General features: G+C 44.3%; 2 protein-coding genes and 1 long non-coding RNA gene across 3 annotated transcripts; 2 read left to right on the forward strand and 1 right to left on the reverse strand.

The window, feature by feature from the left end:
* The first annotated feature begins 1399 nt into the window (after window positions 1-1399).
* On the forward strand, window positions 1400-8761 carry LOC105998348 (5-hydroxytryptamine receptor 3E-like). The gene is made up of 8 exons (XM_013033032.1): window positions 1400-1654; window positions 2159-2203; window positions 4448-4557; window positions 4912-5081; window positions 6184-6344; window positions 6947-7151; window positions 8197-8412; window positions 8532-8761. Exons 1-8 carry the CDS (start codon window positions 1400-1402, stop codon window positions 8759-8761), a joined length of 1392 nt encoding a protein of 463 aa, XP_012888486.1.
* Window positions 8762-15817: 7056 nt separating this feature from the next.
* On the forward strand, window positions 15818-24735 carry Eif2b5 (eukaryotic translation initiation factor 2B, subunit 5 epsilon, 82kDa). Its single transcript, XM_013033055.1, has 16 exons — window positions 15818-16126; window positions 17021-17145; window positions 18172-18357; window positions 18456-18633; window positions 18722-18802; window positions 19034-19111; window positions 19398-19710; window positions 20636-20781; window positions 20990-21131; window positions 21253-21354; window positions 21515-21622; window positions 21996-22086; window positions 22366-22489; window positions 23499-23624; window positions 24042-24152; window positions 24313-24735. The coding sequence occupies exons 1-16, from the start codon at window positions 15926-15928 to the stop codon at window positions 24367-24369; spliced, it is 2169 nt and encodes a 722-aa protein (XP_012888509.1). The 5' UTR covers window positions 15818-15925; the 3' UTR covers window positions 24370-24735.
* Window positions 18276-19856, reverse strand: LOC105998366. The gene is made up of 3 exons (XR_001175696.1): window positions 19822-19856; window positions 19337-19400; window positions 18276-18343 (listed from the first exon to the last, which is right to left on the reverse strand). It is a non-coding gene; the product is annotated as an uncharacterized LOC105998366 (long non-coding RNA).
* Window positions 24736-24804: the final 69 nt, after the last annotated feature.

Genomic DNA, 24804 nt, shown 5'->3' on the forward strand with positions numbered 1-24804 from the left:
TGAAGCTAGCCTAGGCAGAGAAGCCCATGAGTCCCTTATCTTCAATAAACTACAAAAGTCAGAAGTGAAGCTGTAGGGCTAGGAAGGTGGCTCAGTGGTAGAGCGCTTGCCTCGTATGCATGAGGCCCTGGGTTCGATTCTTCAGCACCACACAAGCAGAAAAGGCTAGAAGTGGAACCGTGGCTCAAGTGGTAGAGTGCTAGCCTTGAGCTGAAGAGCTGAAGGGCAGCACCCAGGCCCAGAGTTCAGGCCCCATGACAAAAAAAAAAAAAGTGGAGCTGTGGCTCAAGTGGTAGAGTATTAGTCTTGACTAAGAGAAGCTTAGTGCCCAAGCCTGAGTTCAAGCCCCAGGACCTGCACAAAATAAAATAAAATAATAAATTAAAAATTAAAATAAAGTACTGGCCAGGCACTGGTGGCTTATACCTGTAATCCTAGCTACTTTGGAAGCTGAGATAACAGAAATCTGGGCTAGCCTGGACAAAAAACTTTGAGAGACCTCATCTTAACCATTGGCTCCCATTGCTGGGCACAGTAGTACATAATTGTCAGCCCAACTATGTGGGAGACTGAAACTTGGAAAAATCTCAGATCCAGGCCAGCCCTATATCCATGGGAGGGAAACTAGATGCAGTGATGCACAACTATGATCCCAGCAACAACAGGAAGCCTAATATTTGATATATAAGACTATTGACAGATAATACCACATGTGCTTGCCAGGCAGGAAGTGAGATCCAATCTCAAATATAGCCATCAAAAATGGGGCAAGAAGTGTGGCTCAAGTGATAGAGCACTAGTCTAGCAAATGCAAGACTGAGTTCAAACCCCAATACCAGGTGATAGGGAGGAGAGAGACTGCTATTGCTGGTAAATGAAGCATTGACATATATAGACTAGGAATAAAATATGTCACAAAATAAAACATATTAAGAAATATGCAAGCTGGTGCTAGTGACTCATGCCTGTACTACTAGCTAGAGGCTGAGATGTGAGGATCATAGTTCAAAGCCAGCCTAGTTAGAAAAGTTCGTGAGACTGTTATCTCCAATACACTACTCAGAAAAGGCTGAAAGTAGAGCTGGGGCTCAAGTGGTAAGATTACTAGCCATGGGCACAGAGGCTCAGGGACAGTGCCAAGGCCCTGAGTTCAAATCCCAGGACCAACAAAAACTAAGAGAAAAAGAAAAAGAAATATGCAATCCCAGCACTCAGAAGAATTGTAAGTTAAAGGTACAGAGCAAGACATTGTCTCCGAAAAAAAAAATCATAAAGTTATAAAGAAAAAATAGAATCTGATAGGGGATTGAGAGGACTAATGAGAATAATGTGTTTAAAGATCTCAACATATACCTGGCTCATAATCAATGCTCAATACACAGTAGCCATCGTGATTATTATGGGTATCCCAGGCTCTGCCTTGGGCTCTCTCTCATACAGAAAACATGAGAGTTCTCTCCCTTGTCTCACACATCTGATATTTTCTGCAGGATGGGGCAGCACTTATACCATCAACTGCTCAGGGTTTGGCCAGCATGGGTTGGATCCAACTGATGTGCATCCTGTGTTTGTTAGAAAGGCTTTGCCCATCATCACCTTCACTAACCCCATCCAAGTCAACATCTCCTTCACCATAACTGCCATCCTAGATGTGGTGAGTGTTAACCCTTCCACTTGGGGTCCTTAACATTTTCCCAGCCCCAACAGGGGGGTCCCCAGAGCCCCCAATCACATTACTATATGGCATTTCCCTTGCACAGAAAATCTAAATTTAAATAAAAAGCTCTGTCCAATTCACATGGAAGAGATTTTTTTTCCTCCCCAGTGAATCTCTACTCTGGCTGCCAACCAGTGTCCAGAATCTACCTGCAGAGGTCCTGATTATCTAGAACCCACAAATTTATATTCTCAGCTCCTTAACTTATTCTAATGGATCCAAGGTTGAAAAATAATACTTTACTTCAGCCCTGCTGTGAAGTGTCCTGCCCAGACCAATATATCTATTTTGATTTTTTAATTATCTTTGACCTCAAATATTGCCTTTAATCACATCATGTTCATAATCAAGGGGCATGGCAAACAACAATGGGGAGAGAAGGGAAGAGGATGAATGGACATCTTACAGGCAACTGCTAGAAACAGGAAATTCTTTTGGCAGGATGAACAACTACAGCTCATGTCATCATTCCTGTGGCTGGAAATGGTATGGCCAACACTTATTCTTCTACAGCCAGAATCTATTTTAAACAAAGTTATAATCATCATAACACATTATGAACCCAACAACATAGCTTTGAAACACAGAAAGAAAAATTTGAAAACTCTGCAGTAAAGGTGAGAGACTTCAATACTCTGCTTTCATAAAATGAAAAGAAGGCTGGAAAAAAAAAAGAAAAGAAGGCTGGATACTAGTGACTCTCACCTATAATCCTTGCTATTCAGGAAGCTGAGATCTGAGGATCACGGTTTGAAGCCAGTCCAGGCTGGAAAGTCCATGAGATTCTTATCTCCAATTAACTAGCAAAATGAAAAGAAATTTAAAAAGAAAAAAAAAAGAAGGAAAGAAGGAAGGAAGGAAGGAAGGAAGGAAGGAAGGAAGGAAGGAAGGAAGGGGGAGAGAGGGAGGGAGGAAGGAAAGAAGGAAGGAAGAAAGGAACAAACAAATGAAGGAACCAACAGAAGTAGAGTCAAGTAGTAGAGAGCTAACCTTAAGTAAATAAAATAAAATAAACTAAGGGACAGAGCACAGGAAAAAAAAAAGATAAACTCATTCCAGACTGGACAATCCTTGAAGACATTTACAAATGTTTCTAGCTTTGGAAAGGAGAACTGGTTATCAGAAAGGTAAGAATGGTGTCTATCACTCACCCAGGAAAGAGTCACCAAGACTCCTGGCCTCGAGGGTTTGTTTATAATCACCTTGTAACAAAATCAGTGGAAGATACTCAGAAGGCACTGAAGACTTTGCTAGCTCAAGAAACAGTTGTTGGCTCAAGTGCTAGAGAGCCAGCCTTGAGGCAAAAATCCAAGTAAAAGCATGAAGCCCTGAATTCAAGCCCCAGAACCAGCACAAAAATAAATAAATAAATAAGTAAAACCTCTGAACATTACTGTTTACATACAATCATAATTGACCCCTATTACTGCCCTTATTTCACACTAAGAACATTATAGAGCAAAGAAGCAGAGTTCCCGATCTTTCAACTCTGGATCTCATTTTTACTGAAGAAAGGAGAGGATGTATACCATCAGTAACCATTTCCCACTGTAGTGAGAAAGCAAAGCGATCTAAATATATAGAGAAATAGATATACTGCCAGACATGGTGGCACACACATGTAAATCCCAGCTACTCATGAGATGAAGGTAGGACGATCATGGTACAAGACCACTCTGAGCAGAGCACAAGTGAGACCTTATTTAAAAAGAAAAATAAGAGCAAAAGGACCTGGAGCATGGCTCAAGTGGTAAGCAGGCACTAGTCCCTGAGTTCAATCTTCGTTACTGAAAATAAAAAGAAAAGAAAAGATAGGTTCAATTTTATTTATAATTCTGATTGGTTTTTTTGTTTTGTTTTGTTTTGGGGGGGTTGTGGGTCGTGGGGCTTGAACTCTGGGCCTGGGCACTGTCCCTGAGCTCTTTCAGCTCAAGGCTAGCACTCTATCACTTGAGCCACAGTGCCACTTCCAGCCTTTTCTGTTTATGTGGTGTTGAGGAATCGAACCTAGGGCCTCATGCATGTGAGGCAAGCACTTTACCACTTTGCCACCTTCCCAGCCCTAATTCTGATTTCTCTAGAGAAAAAAGTTTAAAAAGTAAATTCATTACAATATTAAATTGGATGGTAGATGGACATGTATTATATTATTTTATAGACTTTTCTATGCTACAAATTGAATCCAGGATTTATACATGATAGATAGGCACTCTACCACTGAGCTAAATCTCTCCAGCTCTAGAATTTTCTATTTCTTTAAAATATATTGTGATTTTGTTTAAAGAAAAAAATATCAAACTGGGTACTAGTAGTTCATGCTACTCAACCCTGAGATCTGAGGATCCCAGTTTGAAACCAGCCCAGGCAGGAAGTCCATGAGACTCTTACCTCCAATTAAACATAGGCCAAAAGTGGCTCAAGGAGTAGAATGCTAGACTTGAGCAAAAAATGCTCAGGAACAGATCACAGGCCCTGAATTCATGCTTCAGGACTGACATGAGAGAGAGAGACAGAGAGAGAGACAGACAGACAGACAGACAGAGACAGACAAACAGACAGAGAGGGAGGGAGAGAGAGAGAAAGCGAGAAAGAGAGAGAAAAGGAGGGAGGGAGGGAGGGAGGGAATCAAATGATGAGAGAAAAATAACTCTAACTCATGCCAGGTTCTTGCTTCCCTTCCCCCTTTCCCCTTCCCCACCTCTCGCCCCTAACACTTCTCCCTGGCTCTAGGTCTGGGATAATCCGTTGATGAGCTGGAACCCAGAGGAATGTGAAGGCATCACAAAAATCAGTATGGCAACCAAGAACCTGTGGCTCCCAGACATTTTCATCGTTGAACTGTATGTATCAAGTGCTGGGGAAAGCCAGAGGGAAGACCTATTTCCTAGTATCGGTAGTTTACAGTCTTCCATTGGGAACACTACAAGTGATCTTAGATGGCTAAGAAACAACCAGAGTTCTGAGGAACCCACACTCAGGAGGCTGAGAGCTTACTAATGAGATTTCAAGCCAGCCTGGGCAAAAAAAAAGTTTATAAGACTCATATATCTAATTAATTAGCTAACCCTTGAGTGAAGAAAAGCTAAGGAACAATACCCAGAGACCCTGTTTTAAGCTTCAGGACTGGCATAAGCATAAGAAAAAAAAAGAAAGAAAACAGAATGATAAGAGAAACCATTCCATCTGTCTTACAGCATGGATGTAGATAAGACCCCAGAAGACCTCACTGCATTTGTAAGTAATGAAGGCCGCATTAGGTATAAGAAACCCATGAAAGTGGCCAGTATGTGTAACCTGGACATCTTCTACTTCCCATTTGATCAGCAAAACTGCACACTCACCTTCAGCTCTTTTCTGTACACAGGTAAGTTACAGAGAGGACTCAGGGGTGGGATGGATAAAAACAATCAACAAAGCAAGAAAAAATAAAATAGAAAGAAACTTTGAACCCATCAGCTGCACTGGACATTGATGAAAATGAACTAAGCAACTCAAGGGCAGCGATGGGAGGGAGGGAATGAAAAGGATAAAGGCACAGATAAGCTAAAGGAAAGAAATGTACTTATCGCCCGATGTGGAAGAAATAGCTGTATTGTCAAAGCTCATAGAATTCACAAACTTTATAGACCATGATAATGACAATTTGCCTCATGAAGGTTAGAATGTGTTTGTGACTTTAACTATCACTATCTCACAATACTATGAAATTTGTAAAATTTATGTAATCACTTAATCACAATAAAAAAAATTTTTTTACAGGGGCTGGGAAGGTGGTTCAGTGGTAGAGCGCTAGCCTTGCATGCATGAGGCCCTGGGTTCGATTCCCTAGCACCACATAAGAGAAAAAGCCGGAAGAGGCGCTGTGGCTCAAGTGGTAGTGTGCTATCCTTGAGCTGAAGAGCTGAGGGACAGTGCCCAGGCCCAGAGTTCAGGCCTCACGACCGGACCCAAAAAAAAAAAAATTTTTTTTACAACTTTGAGTAAATGGTGACCAAGGAGAGAGAGGAGGAGGAGGAGGAAAGAATATGGCTCTATGGATGCTTAAATATTTTCAGTAACAAATCCAAGCCTGTCCTGTTCATTTCTATTCACAACCCCTAGAAAGTTCTCCACATATGGTAAGGATCCAAAAACTTGTAGAATGAAAAGGTAGACAAAAAGAGCCAGGCACCAGTAGCTCACACTTATAAACCTTGTTACTCTGGAGGCTGAGATTTGAGGGCCTCAGTTTGAAGCCAGCATGGGCAGGAAACTTATAAGACTCTAACCTCAATTTAGCAAGCCAAAAGCTGGAAGTGGAGAGGTGGCTCAAGTGTTAGCAAAGAAGCTAGGGGACAGCACCCAGGTCCTGAATTCAAGTCCCAGTACCAACACACACATACACACACACACACACACACACACACAAAGTGCAAGCACATGGGAAAAGTGCAGTTGAGCCTAATCTGGATGATGCTCCCTTTCAGTGGATAACATGCTTCTGGGCATGGAGAAAGAAGCATGGGAAATAGTAGATGCATCCCGGGATGATGTTCAGGCCAAAGGAGAATGGGAGCTCTTGGACATCAACAAGGCCACATCAAAGACATCCATGGGCACCAACCTGTATGATCAGATCACATTCTATGTAAGCTCAAAGACCCTTGCTTTTTATTTCCTTTCGTTTTCCTTTCCTGCTTACTTCTTATTTAGCTAGAATGTCCATCAAATGAAGATTTCAGTCATCATTTCTGCCCAAGACTTGAACCTTCTTCTCCATCCCTTTTCTCCTCATGGCTCCAAAAAACATGTTCTGCAGGTTCTATGCCAGATTATGAAACCACTCTCCACACATCTCCACATTTTAGAGTGAGATTAAACCAATGGAAAAAGCAGACAAAAGATCGGACACTGGTGGCTTACACCTGTAGTCCTAGCTATTGGGGAGGCTGAAATCTGAGGATTGTAGTTCAAAGCCAGTCCAGTCAGGAAAAGTCCATGCGATTCCTACCTCCGATCAACTACCCAAAAGCCAAAAATGAAGCTGTGGCTCAGTGATAGAATATCAGCCCTAAGCTAAAAAAAAAAGTTAAGGGACAACTACCAGGCCCTGAGTTCAAGCCCTAGTACCAGAACACACACACACACACAGAGAACTAGTCACTGGAATTGTGGTAACAAACTGCTATTCCTGGATTTAGGATTTTCTTCACATTCCATATTTTCTTTCTTCCCTTACCTCCCCACCAGGTGGCCATCAGACGCAGGCCCAGGCGCTATGTGGTACATCTCCTGGTGCCCAGTGGCTTTCTAGTGGCCATCGATGCACTCAGCTTCTACCTACCACCAGAAAATGAGAATCGTGCTCCATTCAAGATGACTCTCCTGTTGGGCTACAATGTCTTCCTGCTTATGATGAATGACTTACTCCCTGTCAGTGGCATCCCTCTCATCAGTATGGCCCCTTCTATATCCTGGAAAAGCAAAGTTAGAGGGACAGCAAGGGACCAGGGGAGCTAGCCATTGCTCCAGTGAAGGAGGAAAGGACCTCTGAGGAACCCTGGATTTGGAAAAGAGGCTTAAAAGTTTAGAACTACCAGGCACTGGTGGCTCAGGCCTGTAATCCTAGTTACTCAGGAGGCTGATATTTGAGGATCACAGTTTGAGCCATTGGGGGCAAAGAAGTCCCTGAGCTTCTTGTCTCTAATTAACCACCTAAAAACTGGAAATGGAGGAGCTGGGAAGGTCTCTCAGTGGTAGGAGGCCCTGGGTTCGATTCCTTAGCACCACATAAGTAGAAAAAGCTGGAGGTGGCACTGTGGCTCAAGTGGTAGAGTGCTAGCCTTGACAGTGAGGGACAGTGCCCAGGCCTAGAGTTCAGGCCCCATGACCAACAAAAATAAATACATAAATAAAATAGAAAAAAACTGGAAATGGAGCTATGGCTCAAAGTGGTAGAGTGCTTGACTTGAGCAAAAGAGCTCAGGGACAGTGTCTAGGCCCAGAGTTCAAGCTCCGTGACAGAAAGGATGAAAGAAAAAAGAGAGAGAAAGAAAGTGAGAGAGGGAGAGGGGAGGGAGGGAGGGAAAGAGGGAGGAAGGAAAGAAAGAGGGAGGGAAGGAGAAAAGTTCAGAACTGAGTATTGTGATTTTCTCTGGTAAAGCTACTTGAGAGGCAGAAATCAAGTAGATTAAGGTTTGAGCCTTGCCCAGGCAAAAAAAGTGAGATCACATCTCACCCAATAAAGCTGTGCATGGGAGCATGTTACTTATCTTAGATATGCAAGAATACCAAAATTGAAGTCCACACTAGCCTGGGCAAAAGTGTAAGAGACTTTGGGACAATAGCTAAAAGCAAAAAGGTCTGAGAATGTGGCTCAAGTGATAGAATGCCTGCCTGACAAATATAAGGCCACATATCCAAACCCCAGCATTGCCAAAAAATAAGTAAGTTTAGAAAATGACCTATCTAGGTTTATTTGTAATTTCCTCTGTCTGCAGGTATCTACTTTGCCTTGTGTCTGTCCCTGATGGTGGCCAGCCTGCTAGAGACCATCTTCATCACCTACCTGCTGCACCTGGCCACCACCCAGCCTCCGCCCATGCCTCAGGGACTCCACACCCTGCTGCTGCACTGCTCAAGCCCTAGGAGAGGCTGCCCCTCCGGGCCCTGCCAGGGGAACCTGGATCTGGGGCTCACTGCCACCAACCTGTCTGGTGAGGGAAGCCAGCACTGCTCACTCAGTCCTCTCTCCCTCCTGTTTTTCTCTGTCCCTGCTCCTTTTCCCCCCAAGTAACAGTCACAACTCAGGGCTGAATTTCTGTCCTTGCCACAGGCCTGAAAGAGCCAGTAGACCTGATAAGGGCCATGCCAAGCTCCAGAGAAGCAGGGCTAACTGGGTGCCCCGAATCAGCAAGGGCCCAGCGGGAACTTGCAGCCCAGAAGCAGCACTTGGTGGAGTTGTGGGTGCAATTCAGCCATCTGATGGACACCCTACTCTTCCGCCTCTACCTGCTCTTTATAGCTTCCTTCATCATCACAGTCGTCATCCTCTGGAACACCTAGGCATGAGTCTACCTGCTTCTTCACCTCCCAGCCCAGAGCTGTTGCTGGCCTCCAAGACCGGCAAAGTCTTTGCCCCTTTTTCTGTACCAAAAGTCATGTTCTCAAAGATAACAGGTTCCCACTGTATTCCACATGTCCTCCACTGGAGCCTCCTATCCCAGACATTGTTCCTTTGTTCCTACATCCTGTAACATTCCCTCAGCCCTACCACGTGGTTCTGGTCCCCTATGTCTTCTGCATAGCAGGTTCACTTCTGCCTGCTAACTTGGCCCAGTAATAAATCACCTTGCCAAGATCTCCAGCTCTTTGTCATGTCGTAGGGTGGAAACTTAATAGGCAGGACTGACAGTCAAACTCTCACCTGTGATTCTGAGGCAGAATAGATGAGGGGAAATGAGGCATGGTAAACAACAGAAACACTATCTTCTCTGCTTTAACTTTTTCATTCCTTCATAAGATACAGTATTAGTACAAGGAAAAAGAAAAGAACCAGAGCAACTTTCTCCATCAGACCTTGACTGCTGGCCCAAAATAACCAGTGTGCTCTGAAAACTAGGCAAGAACATCATAAAAAAGACGTGTCCTGGAAAAGCAAATACTTGAAGGAAAAAAAAAAAAGACATGGAGCTGGGAAGGTGGCTCAGTGGTAGAGCGCTTGCCTTGCATGCCTGAGGCCCTGGGTTCGATTCCTCAGCACCACATAAGCAAAAAGAAAAAAAGCCGGAAATGGCGCTGTGGCTCAAGTGGTAGAGCGCTAGCCTTGAGCTGAAGAGCTGAGGGACAGCTCCCAGGCCCAGAGCAGGCCCCACGACCGGAACTAAAAAAAAAAAAAAGACACAAGGCACAAGGTTCATCTCAAGGATGAATATATGTCTTGAAAAAAAAAAAGTATAGCAGAACACATCTTTCTTTGAAGAGATGCCCAGACATAATAATCAAAGTTTAATAAGCAGGTCAGTCTTAGAGACTCTGAGCACAAGTGAAAAAAGTTTAACACCAAGAATGATTTGATCTGGTTGCTTACATCTGTAAAATCTGAGGATCCAGGTTCAAAGTCAGCCTGGGCAAGAAAGCTTATAAGGCTCATCTCCAGTTAACCACCAGAAAACTGGAAGTAGTACTGTGACTCAAAGTGGTAGAGAGCTTGCCTTGAGCAAAAGAGCTCAGAGATAGCACCCAAGCCCTATGTTCAAGCCCAGTACCTTGATAAACAAACAAAAGGCCCTGAGTTCAATTCCCAGTACAGAAAGGAAAGGCAGACAGACAGAAGGATGGATAGAAGGAAGGAGGAGCTTTTTGTATGATTACATGAATAACTGTAATTGTTTCAGAATTTTTGGCTAGTCGTGGGGCTTGAACTGTCCCTCTTGGTGCTCAAGGCTAGCACTCTATCACTTGGGCCACAGAACTACTTCCGGCTTTTTCTCTGTACGTGGTACTAAGGAATCAGACTCAGGGCTTCATGCATGCTAGGCAAGCACTCCACCACAATCCCAGCCCTATTTCAGGATATTTTAAACCAAATAATTGAACAGAGCTTCATGATTGCTTATTCAAATCCTCTTATACAGCAGCTTATTTTTCTCTACCTGGTCTATTACAGCTCACTAATATTTGAATCAAGTTCTCTGGGTAGTTGGAGTTTTCCTCTTATATATTTGACTGATACCTTCCATGATACATAAAAGTGTCTATCCATGATGTGTTCTTGACTCTGTCTTTATGCATTGTCACTCTGTTCTGTTCCGTATTAAGTTAAACATTATCTCTATTTATGTAATGATATTGTAAAGCATGTTCTTTCATCTGGCTTTTTTTTAAGCCAGTACTAGGACTTGAACTCACACTCTTGCTTGGCATTTTTACCCTCAGCTGGTGCTCCACCACTATCAGCTTCATGCCAGTTAATTGGAAACTTGTCTTCCCAGAGGTAGAAATAGCTCAGAATGTTGGGTTGCCATATAGCAGTAAGGATACCAACTTGCAAGGAACTTGGCAAAGCAAAGTTTACTTCTGCACAAGTGTGCCAAAAATCTGGCAAGCACACAGGGCAGGAAAGCTGCTCCCATTTTATCCCCTAACCCAGCAGGTCCCACCCCTCTTTTCATTTTTTCTTTTTATTTTTATTTTTGTCAGTCATGGGGCTTGAACTCTGGGCCTGAGCACTGTCCCTCAGCTCTTCAGCTCAAGGCTAGCACTCTACCACTTGAACCACAGCGCCACTTCCAGCCTTTACTGTTTATGTGGTACCAAGGAATCAAACCCAGGGCTTCATACATGTGAGGCAAGCGCTCTACCACTGAGCCATGTTCCCAGCCCCAATTTAATTCTTTATATTACTGAATCCACAATTCTTGTCAGGTTGTCTGGGGGTAAAACTTGGACTTCTGCATTTTTAAAAGTTTTTCAGCTGCTGCTACTGCTCTTTTTCAATGACCATACTTTCAGTGGATAAGGTCTATAGGATCTCTGATACCAATTATTGCCACCTGTTAAGATTTGCCTTATGTATTGCTGTGGTGAATGTATCTCCCAAAGTTTCACATGTTGGAAATGTAATTCCTAAGTCTTTATGCTGATTCTATTTGAAGGTGGGGCCTTTGGAAGGTAATTAGAATTAGAGGAAGTCATGAAAATAGAGTTCCCATGATGCCATTAGATGTTCAATACAAAGAGGAAGAGCCCTGAACTGGAACACTTGCTCTGTATTGCCTTGTGGTCTCCTCTTCCAGGTTTTGAGATGTTGGGTTGTGTTTGGTCTTGGTAATAATGGGGCCAGTGCCTGGCTAAGGTCTTAGAATATTTTAATTCTAATTTCCTTTCTGATTTATAAGTAGTTCAATTGCATTTTTGTATCGTCCAATTGAGATATTAATATTATTTTACCTCATCACAGTTGACAAAGAAAATGTAGCATGTTGGACATATTGGGTTCCATTCCAGCACCAAAAGAAAAGCTCCTTTAATAAAGATCTTTTAGTGGTCAGTCATTAATTGGAAATTTATTTAATTTACCCTTCTTTAAATGTAAATTCTCTAAGAGTATGTACCACTATCTTCTGACTTCCATTTTTGCTTTAGTAATGTCAATTTCATTTTGTTCCCTTTTATATATAGTCTATTTTTAGATTTTTTTCTAAAACAATGTTTTCGCTGGCATTCTACAGTAAGCATTGCAGTCTTGCTATGCTGTGGCCCACCAGACTCAAGTCTCCTTCCTGTCCAGGCACTGGGAAACCGAACATTTCTCCTGGTTAACTCCTTGAGGAAAGGAGATCCCACAGCAGAACTATTGGTACTATTGGAACTATTGCAGCTATTTCAGTGCACCAGGGACACAGTAGTTTCCCTCAATCCAGAATGCAGTGCTAAATCTGGGATAGTCCTGGGCAAATAGGAACAGTTTGTTACCCTGTCAAATTCCCTCCCTTCATACCACAGCCTTGCTCTCCTAGAGCATACATTTTTCTCAGGGGAAACTGGATAAGCAGCAGGCCAGGCACAGTTCTCTCTGAATTCCAGACCTTGATGTTCAGGCTGACATACTTAGCCATCCTTTCTGGGTTGGTTTTTGTTGGTAGTGGTGATGGTGGTGGTAGTTTGTTTTTGTTTTTTTGTTTTTTTGTTTGTTTATTTTTGAGGTGGGGATGGGGAATCACTACTGGTTAAGGAAGCTTACTGTGTTTCTGCAATCCAGAACTTCCAGGAAACTCGATCTCTCTTCAAGTCTGTGCATGTCTAGATCTTAGAATAGGCAAATATTCTTTCTGACAGGACTCTGGCTTCCATGTACACTTTGGGTGTGGCTGGCTCCCATATCATAAACCAGAAACCCATAAGATCAAAAAGTACTTGAGCTGGGAGTCTGTGGCTCACGCCTGAAATGCTAACCTCTCAGGAGACTGAGCTCTGAGGATTATAGCTAAAAGTTGTCCCAGGTATACAAATCCATGAGCTTCTTTTTTTTGGTCAGTCGTGGGGCCTGAACTCTGGGCCTGGGCACTGTTGCTCAGCAATTCAGCTCAAGGCTGCGCTCTACCACTTGAGCCATAGCACCACTTCTGGCTTTTTCTGCTTATGTGGTGCTGAGGAATCGAACCCAGGGCCTCATGCATGCAAGGCAATCACTCTACCACTGAGCCACTTTCCCACCCCATGAGCTTCTTATCTCCACCAAAAAGCCAGAGGTGGAGGTGAAACTCAAGTGGTAGAGCGCCAGCCTTGAGTGAAAAAGTTAAGCAAGTTCCAGCCTTGGGCTGAGAATGTGGCTTAGTGGTAGAGTGCTTGCCTTGCATGCATGAAGCCCTGGGTTCGATTCCTCAGTACCATAAAAGAAAAGCTGGAAGTAGAGCTAGCCTTGAGCAAAAGAAGCTCAAAGACAGTGCCCAGGCTTTGAGTTCAAGCCCCAGGTCTGGAAAAAAAAAAAAAAGAGTTCTAGCCTGACATCTACCCTGAATATCATGAGCCAGGATACAATAAGGACACATGTACATCCATGTTGTTGCTGCAATATTCACTATTCACAATAGCCAAAATATGGAAAGAGCCCAGATGCCCCACAATAGATGAGTGCATCCAAAAAAAATCAGGTATCTATACACAATGGAATTTTACACTGCCATTAGAAAGAATAAAATAATGTCATTTGCAGAGAAATGGATGGGACTAAAACCAATCATGTTAAATGAGATAAGCCAAGCTCAGAGAGAAAAACGGCACATGTTCTTGCTGATATGAGGAAGTTAGGTCTAAAATGCACTGAGATATGACAAACTATACAGGATTCTAGATACTCACACACAGTGAAAACAATACAGGATACTCTTAGGAGAGAAACACAAAGGTGCAATGCCCAAGTGCCTCTTCATATTTATATAAAATAATTTGCATACGGAAATGAACTCCAAGACAGGGAAATAAGACTTTTTTAAAGTTTTTGATGATTCTGTCTTCTTTACTTTATGTATGGTGTACTCACATGTATATCTTCAGAAGAGTAGTGGAAAGGGTACAGAACTTGAGGGAAAATGGGTGAAAAAGTGCAACAGTGGAGCTCACTGGACACTGATGAAAGTGAACTAGGCAACTCATGGATGGAGATGGAAGAGAGGGACTGGGAGAGAATGAAGGAACGCATTACCTGATTCGTGTCATTGTAATCACTCTGTACATCACCTCTATACTATCAATAAAGTAAATTAAGTTAAAAAAAAAAGAGTTCCAACCTGAGTTCAAGCCCAGTATTGGTATACACATACACACACACACACAACACACACACACACACCTTGATGAGGAGGTTGGCACATAGAACAGTATATTGCCTAATTTCCCAAGTCACTGACCACCATACTTAACATATTCAACACTGGGCCTCATGTGTGCATTTGACAATGCACATTTATTGGTTGTTTCATTTTGAGATGAGAGGTGTGTGTGTGTGTGTGTCTGTGTGTGTGTCTTAAGTCTTCCATAACGTACATTAATTAGTTGTTTTGTTTTGAGACGTGTCTCCTGTGTATATTGTCCAGGCTGGCCTCTAACTTGTGATCCTTCTATCTCAGACACCTAATTGTACAACCAGACCCAGTATGTTCCTTTTGCCTTTCCTTGTCCAGACTGAATTTTCAAAAAAAAAAAATTGCCGGATGCCTGTGGCCTAGGCCTGTAATCCTAGCTACTCGGGAGGCTGAGATCTGAGCATGGCGGTTCAAAGCCAGCCAGAAAAGTCCATGAGACCCTTATCTCCAATAAACCACTAGAAAACCAGAAGTGGTGCTGTGGCTCAAACAGTAGCTGAAGAGCGCTAGGACAGTGCCCAAGCCCAGAGGTCAAGCTCCACGACTGACCAAAAAAAAAAAAAAAAAAAGTTTAGTAAGTATCCTAATTGAGAGAGGACAGAAATAACAAGACTCCTACATTGCACAAGGAGGAGGAGAGTAGGGAGTCACATCTGTCTGTTCATGTGGAAACAAATGTCTGGGCAGAGGATGCAAATCCCAACAAGAAAGAGAGAGTAAGCAACACCCACACTGATTAGTGGAAGATGCTGAGGGTGAAACAAGGATGGTTTCCAAGCAGAAAGGTTGTGGTGCCTTGTTGGAAAGTATCTTGTCTTCCAAATGCCGACCGGGCTGCCTTGCCCTCACTTCCCCCAACACAAGCTTGGTTTGCTACTTTGCCTGGAAAATTTCCTTCCAATCCTACTCAGCTTCCTGGCGTTCTTAGGGCCACCTCCCTCTCCACTGTGCTCAGGCCGCCCAGTAGTCTGATAGGTTGAATGCACGAAATGAAAACCTCACAAAACAATCACTTAATGTGACAGAAAGATTGTGCAACAATGAGGTCAGGTAGATTGGGATCCAGTTCGGTTTTCCACTCAGTAGCTAGATGTCATTCCTTTGTATAAGAGGTTAAAGAGAGTCTGATCCTGAATCAAAAACAAAAAAAAGGAAGGTGGCTCAGTGGTAGAGTGCTTGACTCCCATGCATGAGGCCCTAGGTTCGATTCCTCAGCACCACATAAGCAGAAAAGGCCACAAGTGGCGCTGGGGCTCCAAAGCTAGAGCACCAGCCTTGAGCTTGAAGAGCTGAGGGACAGCGCCCAGGCCCCCTAGTTTTGTATTGTACCTGGCACACAGCTGAATTACCACCCTTGCACGAATACACTCTGTATTCACACAGATTGTGAGTTCCCTACCGGGAGGGAATGTCGAACTGGGTTCCAGCTCTCCAAGGCGCCTCCGTGACTAGAATGAATACACAAGACGGTCATTTTTAACTGCTGAATGATTACAGATACATGAATCGGCCTCTTCAGGGCGACCACAAATCCCAACGTGCCGCAGGAATCGCGGCCGGTTCGTGTACAAGAAAAGAAGGTCTACACTACAGACCCGGTCGGGCGTTCACTGGATCCAGCAGCAGGAGGTACCCCGACCGCCGCCGCTGCCGCCGCAGCCAGCCCCAGCCTGGCGCCACGCCTCCGGCTCAGACCTCCCAGGGGAGGGGCGCCTGAGGAGCACGCATGCGCACGGCACCTGCCTTCCTAGCTCCACCCCGCGTGATTTAGCCTGTCCTTCGCTTTTCCCTCGCTGGGTCTTTTTTTGTCCCTTACTGCGTGCGGTACCAGCTTCCCTGCGGAAGTAGTCGTGTGCGAGGGAAGATGGCTGCCGCTGTGGTGGCGGCACCTGGTACGATGACCGGTCGAGCCAACAAGCGTGGTGGCGGCGGGCCGGGGGGAGGCGGCGGCGGCGGCGGCGGAGCCAGAGGGACGGAGGAGGAACCGCCGCCGCCCCTTCAAGCCGTTCTGGTGGCGGACAGCTTCAACCGCCGCTTCTTCCCGGTCTCCAAGGACCGGCCTCGGGTGAGCGCGCGCCGCCGGGGGGCCCGCCACGTGTCCCCGAGGGAGCCTCAGACCGGGCTCCCGTGAGCGGGATGGGGGGCTGGCCGAGCCGGCGGCCGGCACGCGCGGGCACTCGCGGGGCTGCCGGGGTCGGCTGCGGGAGCCATGGCGAAGGCTGACGGCGGAGCCCCGCGGGAGCCCAGCCGAGAGGCTGCGGTTGGAAAACGAGCACCAGTCTCCTTTGGACTTGGGGAGAGCGATACTACACCTTAAGAAGGCTAGATCTCGATTTAGTCTGCTTCCCCCCCCCCCTTTCCACATGGTAATGACAGCCGTGCCATCCATCCAGATGGGTTTAGTGGTATTCCATCAGCCCCGAATTACCTAGACCTGAGATTGCTGGGTCACTCCGCAGTCTTCATTCAGAGCGATCATGGATGGAGCGAAAACCTTGCCTATTACCAAAAGTCTGTCTGTTGGTTGGTTGGTTCCCCAACCCCCCCCCCCCACACACACAAGTGGAGGAAGGAGGGGAGTGTGGATGGCCCATAACCCTTAGAAAAATACCAAGGAAGGCAATTTTATGGAGAAGGCCTGAGCAGTGCCAGAGTTCTAGGGAAATGATTGATTTCCTTTGCCAGCAGTGGTCTGCTGTTCTGTAACAGGGCTGTGTTCAAGACTTAACTAGATTCCATGACCAACTCAGGGCCCAAATAGTAGCATCTTAAACTCTGAATAATGTTCATGCGGAGAACATTAAAGGCAGGAGCCTGGTTAGCCTTTGAATGTGACACGATAAAGCAAATCTGTAGTGTTTGAAAATACTGATAGAAGAGTAAAATTTGTGGTAGTGAGGGACCCCAAAGGGCCTTTATGGATTGAATACCTCAATTTTTTTCATGTTTTATCCTGCAGGCCCTCTTGCCTCTGGCCAATGTGGCATTAATTGACTACACTCTGGAATTCCTGACTGCCACAGGTGTACAGGAAACCTTTGTCTTTTGCTGCTGGAAGGCTGCTCAGATCAAAGAACATTTACTGTAAGCCCCTGCCACTTTTCTTTCCATGTTTGATCTTCTTTCACTTGTTTTGTTTTTTCAGGATGAATATAACTAAGTGGAATATGAGGGAACATGTGTATTTAGTTCCCATTGTAAGATCTAAGGTGTTCTGTTCACTTTTTTTTTGGTTGTGGGGCTTGAACTCAGGGCCTGGCCACTGAGCTCTTTTGCTCAAGGCTAGCACTCTACCAATTTTCTAGTGGCTAATTGGAAATGTCTCTCATGGACTTTCCTGTCTGGGCCGACTTTGAACCACAATTCTCAGATCTCATCTCCTGAGTAGCTAGGATTAAAGATGTAAGCCACCATTGCCCAGCTCTGTTCACTTTTAATGAAGTGAACATCTGGAATCTTTATCAAGGTTCTTGTAATAAAAGTTAAGGAATGACAGGTGCATTTTTATGAGTTTCATTTATAAAAAATAGTCCCAGTAAGTTTTACTCTATTTAATGGTTATAATATGTAAATTACTAAAACAACTGAATATCTACACATTGTTCTGACCCTTAAACATAGAAATAAGCTCTTTCTTTTTTTCCCATTACTTGAGTTAGTATACAACATATAGTAAGCCCTTAACAAATACCTTTTGAAATCTTGGCAAAGAGAATTGCAGAATTAATGGAACTTTAAGAAATAAACACTAGGACACTGACTTCTATCATACAGTTACTAAATTTGATAATAGACTTTAGAGTAGGAAAAGTAACATGAAAAGTGTGTTCTCAGAATGCTTCTATACTCTATATTTCTGTAGGATTTTGAGTTCAACTCCAAATTCAGGGACATAGGTTCAGTTATTGGGAGGAGATAACCATGTTTCTCCAACCCATAAAACAAAAACTAGTGACACAGGATGCTTAAAGCATTAATTAAATCTCTTTGAAGTTGAGGACGCTGGCAAGGATCCAATAAAACAGTGTTGATGCTGAATGGAGGGAGGTGGGGAAGGTCCATGGGATCTTTATGCTTGATTTGCTCATCCCTTTACTCCCTTTCCTATAGAAAATCCAAGTGGTGCCGTCCTACATCCCTCAATGTGGTTCGGATAATTACATCAGAGCTGTATCGATCACTTGGAGATGTCCTTCGTGATGTAGATGCGAAGGCCTTGGTCCGCTCTGACTTTCTTCTAGTCTATGGGGATGTCATCTCAAACATCAATATTACCAGAGCCCTGGAGGAACACAGGTCAGGATGAAAAAGAGGCAGTGAGAAGGGCTAGGGACTAGCAGAGCACTAAGCTGCTCTTGCAGCTGCCAATGACAGTACCATCCTATTTTTTATAGGTTGAGACGGAAGTTAGAAAAAAATGTATCTGTGATGACAATGATCTTCAAGGAGTCATCTCCAAGCCACCCAACTCGTTGCCATGAGGACAATGTGGTGGTGGCTGTGGACAGTGGCACAAATCGGGTTTTACACTTCCAGAAGACCCAGGGCCTCCAGCGCTATTCATTTCCTCTGGTATGTAGTATTTGGGGAACCCCAGGTAAGCAAGTGGCTAGCTTCAGCCGGAGAAATAAGCTAAAGTCCTGTATGTTCTTCCATACAGAGCCTGTTCCAGGGCAGTGGAGATGGAGTGGAGATTCGATATGATTTACTAGATTGTCATATCAGCATCTGCTCTCCTCAGGTAAACTCTGAGACATCCAATAAATCACTTAGGGCCTGTTATTGTCCCCTTATAAAACAAGTGTACATTTCTTCTTGCCTGATTTAAAACAAAAAGGCTATCATCTTCTCCCCCGTGGATTGAATGCCATGGATTCTAGTTCTTGTCCAGTTGTTATGGGTTTAACAAATCTTTAGGTTTTTGCTCACGGGAAAAGCACCTAGCTTTAGCCCACCCCTTTTTCTCCCATAGGTGGCTCAACTCTTCACAGACAATTTTGACTACCAAACTCGAGATGACTTTGTGCGAGGCCTATTAGTAAATGAGGAGGTGAGAAAAGGCTTCCAGAGCCCCTTTTAGGGGAAAGAGGGCTGTGGTTTTATCTCACTCTGGTAATTTTTTTATTCCTTCTTATGTTTTATTAAGCTTTACAAGGAAAAAAAATAACTAGAAGACTGAGGAAAACAATCTATTAATAAGGAAAACCTCTCAGGCCTTTTAACTATTAACAATGAGAGGCAGAGAGGAATGAAAAGGCTTAGAAAGATGTAGTACCTGGTGATGTTCTTCCTGTCTTGCTTGTTTGAGTGATCTTCCTTCCTTTCTCCTCATTCAGATCCTAGGGAACCAGATTCACATGCATGTAACAAGTAGGGAATATGGTGCCCGGGTTTCCAACCTCCACATGTACTCTGCTGTTTCTGCTGATGTCATCCGCCGATGGGTCTACCCTCTCACTCCAGAAGTGAACTTTACTGACAGCCCTACACAGAGCTGCACTCATTCCCGACACAACATCTACCGTGGGCCTGAGGTCAGCCTGGGCCACGGCAGCATTCTGGAGGAAAATGTGCTCCTGGGCTCTGGTACTGTCATTGGCAGCAATTGCTCCATCACCAACAGTATCATTGGACCTAGCTGCCACATTGGTAAGCACAGCTAGTGAGGGACTCGTGTCAACTACCTAGGAACAGGAACCTTGGTCCTCGTGTCTTTACCACAGGGATAGTCCTCGGGAATAAGGAACTAGAGTGGCTTACCTTAAAAAAGGAGGAAAATCAGCCAGTCATCCCAGCTACTCAGAATGGTGACCTTAGGAGTTTGACACTAGCTTGGGCAACATAGTGAGGCTCGATCTTGAAAAAAAAGAAAAGAATGGAGAGAACTAGAATATGTTGTAAATCTCTTAGGGATAATTTTTTGCATTCCAGATACCCTGTATTCAGGGCCAAGTAGATAATTAACATGCAGTAGTAACCTCTGTTTAGTGCATTGCAGTTTACCAAGGACTTTTATTAGTTTATTTAGTCCTCACAAGAACTTTGGTAGGTAGGTAGGTATTATTTATCCCTAAGTTACTAATACACTTAGAGAGGTTGTCTTGCTCAGAGTCATAGCTAATAAGAGGCAGTACTCAGACCTGAATTCTGAGTATTCTAGTTATAGGTCCAGTGTACTTTTTACTTTCTCATAACTCTAGTCACTTTGGTTTTAGGAATGCAGTCCTTCTAATGGTACTGCCCCTTTACAAGAACAATGCTAAAACAAATTCTGTGATACATTAGAAGAGATGGATTAATGTAACTCTACTTGTACACATGAATATGATTCTCATAAGTTTCGGGGTTTATCCCAAGAAATCTTGAGCTCCATATAGTATAGTATACAATGGTTGTAAACTTGATAGGGATTAGCCAGACTGAAAGCAATGTTCTACTAGGCTGGGGCTAGAGGCTAAGTGAATGTTTCTGAGTCATTGGGGGCATTGTGTTGAAATTAGGTAGCAGCTGTCAGTCAGCCTTTCCTTCGTGATGGAACCTTCAGTCACCAAAAGTCCTTTCCATCCTGAGCCAGGTGATAATGTGGTCCTGGACCAGGCCTACCTGTGGCAAGGTGTTCGAGTAGCTACTGGAGCACAGATCTACCAGTCTCTTCTCTGTGACAATGCTGAGGTCAGGGAACGAGTTATACTGAAGCCACGCTGTGTCCTAACTTCCCAGGTAAGATCTGTTCCATACTGTGCACAAGCTCTGAATTGAATGATGATTATGTTAAGCCAACAGGGACTTATTTCTACTGTAAGTCAGCCTGATTTGAGAAGCCAATTCCACTGATTTAATTTACCTTCTACTTGGCTCAGTAAAAAAAGAAAAATACCACTCCAATTGTGATGGGTCTGTGCCATTCACTCCTTTTTTTCTCCCGTAGGTGGTAGTAGGACCTGATATCACACTGCCTGAGGGCTCGGTCATCTCTTTGCACCCTCCAGATGCAGATGAAGATGAGGACGATGGCCAGTTCAGTGATGATTCTGGGGCCAACCAAGAAAAGGAAAAAGTGAAGCTGAAAGGTGTGAGGCTCAACAGGTGTGGGGCATCTGTGCACCCTCTTCCCATAGGAAAGCCACCCTCTCTTTCTGGAGTGATTGATACTGTCACTGGGATTTCTGTAAAGATGGGTCCCTTTTTCAGGTTACAATCCAGCAGAAGTAGGCGCCGCAGGCCAAGGCTACCTCTGGAAAGCTGCAGACGTAAACACAGAGGAAGAAGAAGAACTACGGCATAGTCTATGGGGTGAGTTAGTCTTTATGCCTGCCTTCCTCCTCCTAAGTCTGAATACTCTAAATATACTTGGGAGTCAGTTATTTGTTCATTTTTCTCTCATGCAATATATCTTCTCTCAGATGATATATCCATGGTTTTTCCTTATTTTTCTCTTTTTCTATGTTCTCAGGACTCAAAATCAACTTGGAAGAAGAGAGTGAAACTGAAAGTGAGCGAAGTATGGATTCTGAGGAGCTAGATAGCAGGGCTGGCTCCCCTCAGTTGGATGACATTAAAGGTGAGTGTCCAGGGGAACAGAGACTTGGACAAAAGGCCAATTTAGCCAGGCTCACAACTATAAGCCACTCAGAAGGCCGAGATCTGAGGATTGAGGTTCAGAGCCAGCCCAAGCAGACAAATTCATGTGACTCTTATTTAAAATTAACTAGCAAAATTTTGAAGTAGAGACTTGGCACAAGTGGTAGAGCACCAGTCACAAGTGAAAAAGCAGAGCAAGAGCATAAGGCCCTGAGTTCAATTCCCAGTACTGGCAAGGCTAGTTTATTCTTTGTCTACATCAACTAGCCAAAAGCTCTTTTCCTTCCAAGTGATTTCTTTCTACTACCTGACCATTCAAAATGGTGTTAACCTATGAACTTACTATTTTTCAGTGTTTCAGAATGAAGTTCTGGGAACATTACAGCGAGGCCAGGAGGAGAACATTTCTTGTGACAATCTAGTCTTGGAGATCAACTCTCTCAAGTAAGAGCAATTCTCTGCTTCCCCCCCATTCTCCTCCTGTTGGCAAGTTCAGACAGGTAGAGCTTCTCTGCCAAATGTTTCTTCCCCATGTAGGAACCTAGTTCCTCAGTGTTCCCAAATGGAGACCAGGAATAGCTTCTAACCTCGTCATAGACTTCTTCCAAAACCCTCCTTCCTGTTTGTTCCATCTGACTTTCTCCCCTCCAGTATGCTGTCAAAGTCATAGTCAGCATACCGAACAACCCAGTAAAGCCATTTTGTCCACTAATCTCCCCCCAGGTATGCTTACAACATAAGCCTAAAGGAGGTAATGCAGGTACTGAGCCATGTGGTCCTGGAGTTCCCCTTGCAACAAATGGATTCCCTACTTGACCCAAACCGCTACTGTGCCCTGTTGCTTCCTGTGAGTAAAGATTGGGGCTGGGGACAAGGGTTGGGGTGAAAACAGACATAGGTCCTTCCTGTGCCTGACTTTAAAGGAAGTTAGGAATATTATATGGCATCTGGTTTCTTTTTCCTTGAAAGCTCCTTCAGTTCTAGAGCAGCTTTGATTGGTTCAGGAGAGTCAGGTTGAATTTAATCCTGAATGAGTTTTGAGATTCCAGAATTCAGACCATACAAACCTCAAAGCAACATATAGAAATAGAGCTGAAGCTGGGGCACCGGTGGCTCACACCTGTAATCCTAGCTATTCAGGAGGTTGATAGCTGAGGATCACAGTTCAAAGCCAGCTCAGGCAGGAAAGTCTGTGAGACCCTTATCTCTAATTAACCACCAGAAAACTGGAAGTGGCGCTGTGGCTCAAGTGGCAGAACACTTAACTTGAGCTGAAGGGCGCAGGGACAATGCCTAGGCCCAGAGTTCAAGTCCCCAAAATAATAATAATCAATAATCAAAAATAATAGATCTACGGGGCTGGGAAGGTGGCTCAGTGGTAGAGCACTTGCCTTGCATGCCTGAGGCCCTGGGTTCAATTCCTCAGCACCACATAAGCAAAAAGAAAAAAGCCAGAAGTGGTGCTATGGCTCAAATGGTATAGCCCTAGCTGAAGAGCTGAGGGACAGTGCCCAGGCCCAGAGTTCAGGCCCCATGACCGGACCCAATAAATAAATAAAATAAGAAATAAAAATAATAGATCTGGATGTTTAGGTTTTATAAAAATGATGTATGCCCTAGAACAAGATCAGCCTCTGAGATAAAAGGAGGTATTTGGTGCAGCCTATAACATCATACTCCCTTTTGTCTTCCCTAACCCTGACTGAATTAGGTCCCTCTGTAATTCTACAAAGTCTATATCATCTCCCTGTTGTCCTCCCATGTTATAAAAGATACATGTCATCAACATTGTCTTTGCTATTCAGGTATAGCTGCATTTTCAGGAATATATTATAGCTCATTTCTTTTTTCTTTAGTTGCTCAAGACCTGGAGCCCTGTTTTTAAGAACTACATAAAGCGTGCTGCTGACCATTTAGAAGCATTGGCAGCCATTGAGGAATTCTTTCTGGAGCATGAAGCATTTGCTACTACCATGGCCAAGGTGAATACTGCATAAAACCCTATGTTCCTTCATTTGTTTTGAAGCAGGCCTTGGTGACAAAACAGAAGCTAACATGAACTCTCAGTATGGAGTTTGGTTCATAGCACCATCTGCCTCCAGTTTTGTGCTTCTCACTAGAATAGTAGAGTTTGAAATAGGTATTGGTAAGGTAGCCATTTATGGAATCCTGGTGATATGCAACATTATCCAGGAATAATTCCAAAAGTTATACCTATCCCAGTACCAGAGTGAATAGCTCACTGTTGTCTGCTTTGGAGGAGGCTACTTAGTGTATGTAAGAAGCTGAGGGCTTGGTACAGATGATAAGGCCATACCTCTTCTCCTTCCATTATCCATCTACTTTATCTCACTGGGCTCTGCAAGGCCCCTGACATCCCTTTTCCTGGCCTCCTGCAGGTCCTGATGGCTTTCTACCAGCTGGAGATTCTGGCTGAGGAAACAATCTTGAGCTGGTTCAGCAAAAGGGATATAACTGACAAAGGTCGACAGTTGCGCAAGAATCAGCAGGTGAGTTAGGCTGTCTTCTATTCACCAAGGTTTCATGATCCTTGAGCCTAGACTCCCAGGACTCTGGTTCTTAGCACTGTTTATCTGCTAAGGGGAGGGAGCAAGGAGCAGTAGGGTACATGACCCTCTCGCAGTAGCTCTCCCTTTGGCTTCTTTACAGCTGCAGAGGTTCATCCAGTGGCTAAAAGAGGCAGAAGAGGAGTCATCTGATGACTGAAGTCGCAAAGCCTACTTCTGTGGTGTGCTTGGTTGCCCTCCTGACTCCTGGAACAGGACAAGTGAGGAGCTAGCTACAGAAAGATCAGTGATGACCACCAAGGCTGAGTTAAAGGAACGGAGGCTGGACTGTAGTGTTCTTCCCACCACCAGTAACCATGTGCCTCCCATCCTGCAGGGGGAGTTGAGATGAGGGAAGTTTGGGCTGGAACAAAGCTCTGACTCAGGGAGAAGCTAGATAGCCCCTACAGGTGGAGGAAGGCCAGACGAACAGCTTTCTGATTGGCTTTCCCTCAGGAAACACCAGAGTGCATCTGGCCCTCTTTGCTGCTTGTATTTGTTAATATTAAAGAGAGAGAGGATAGAGTATTTGATTTTTCTCCAAGTGAAGACTGTATGACCAGGGCTGTAAAACTCTTGACATGACATAGCAGCC

The sequence above is a fragment of the Dipodomys ordii genome, unplaced genomic scaffold (genome assembly GCF_000151885.1).
Source record: "Dipodomys ordii isolate 6190 unplaced genomic scaffold, Dord_2.0 Scaffold162, whole genome shotgun sequence".
NCBI lineage: Eukaryota > Metazoa > Chordata > Mammalia > Rodentia > Heteromyidae > Dipodomys > Dipodomys ordii.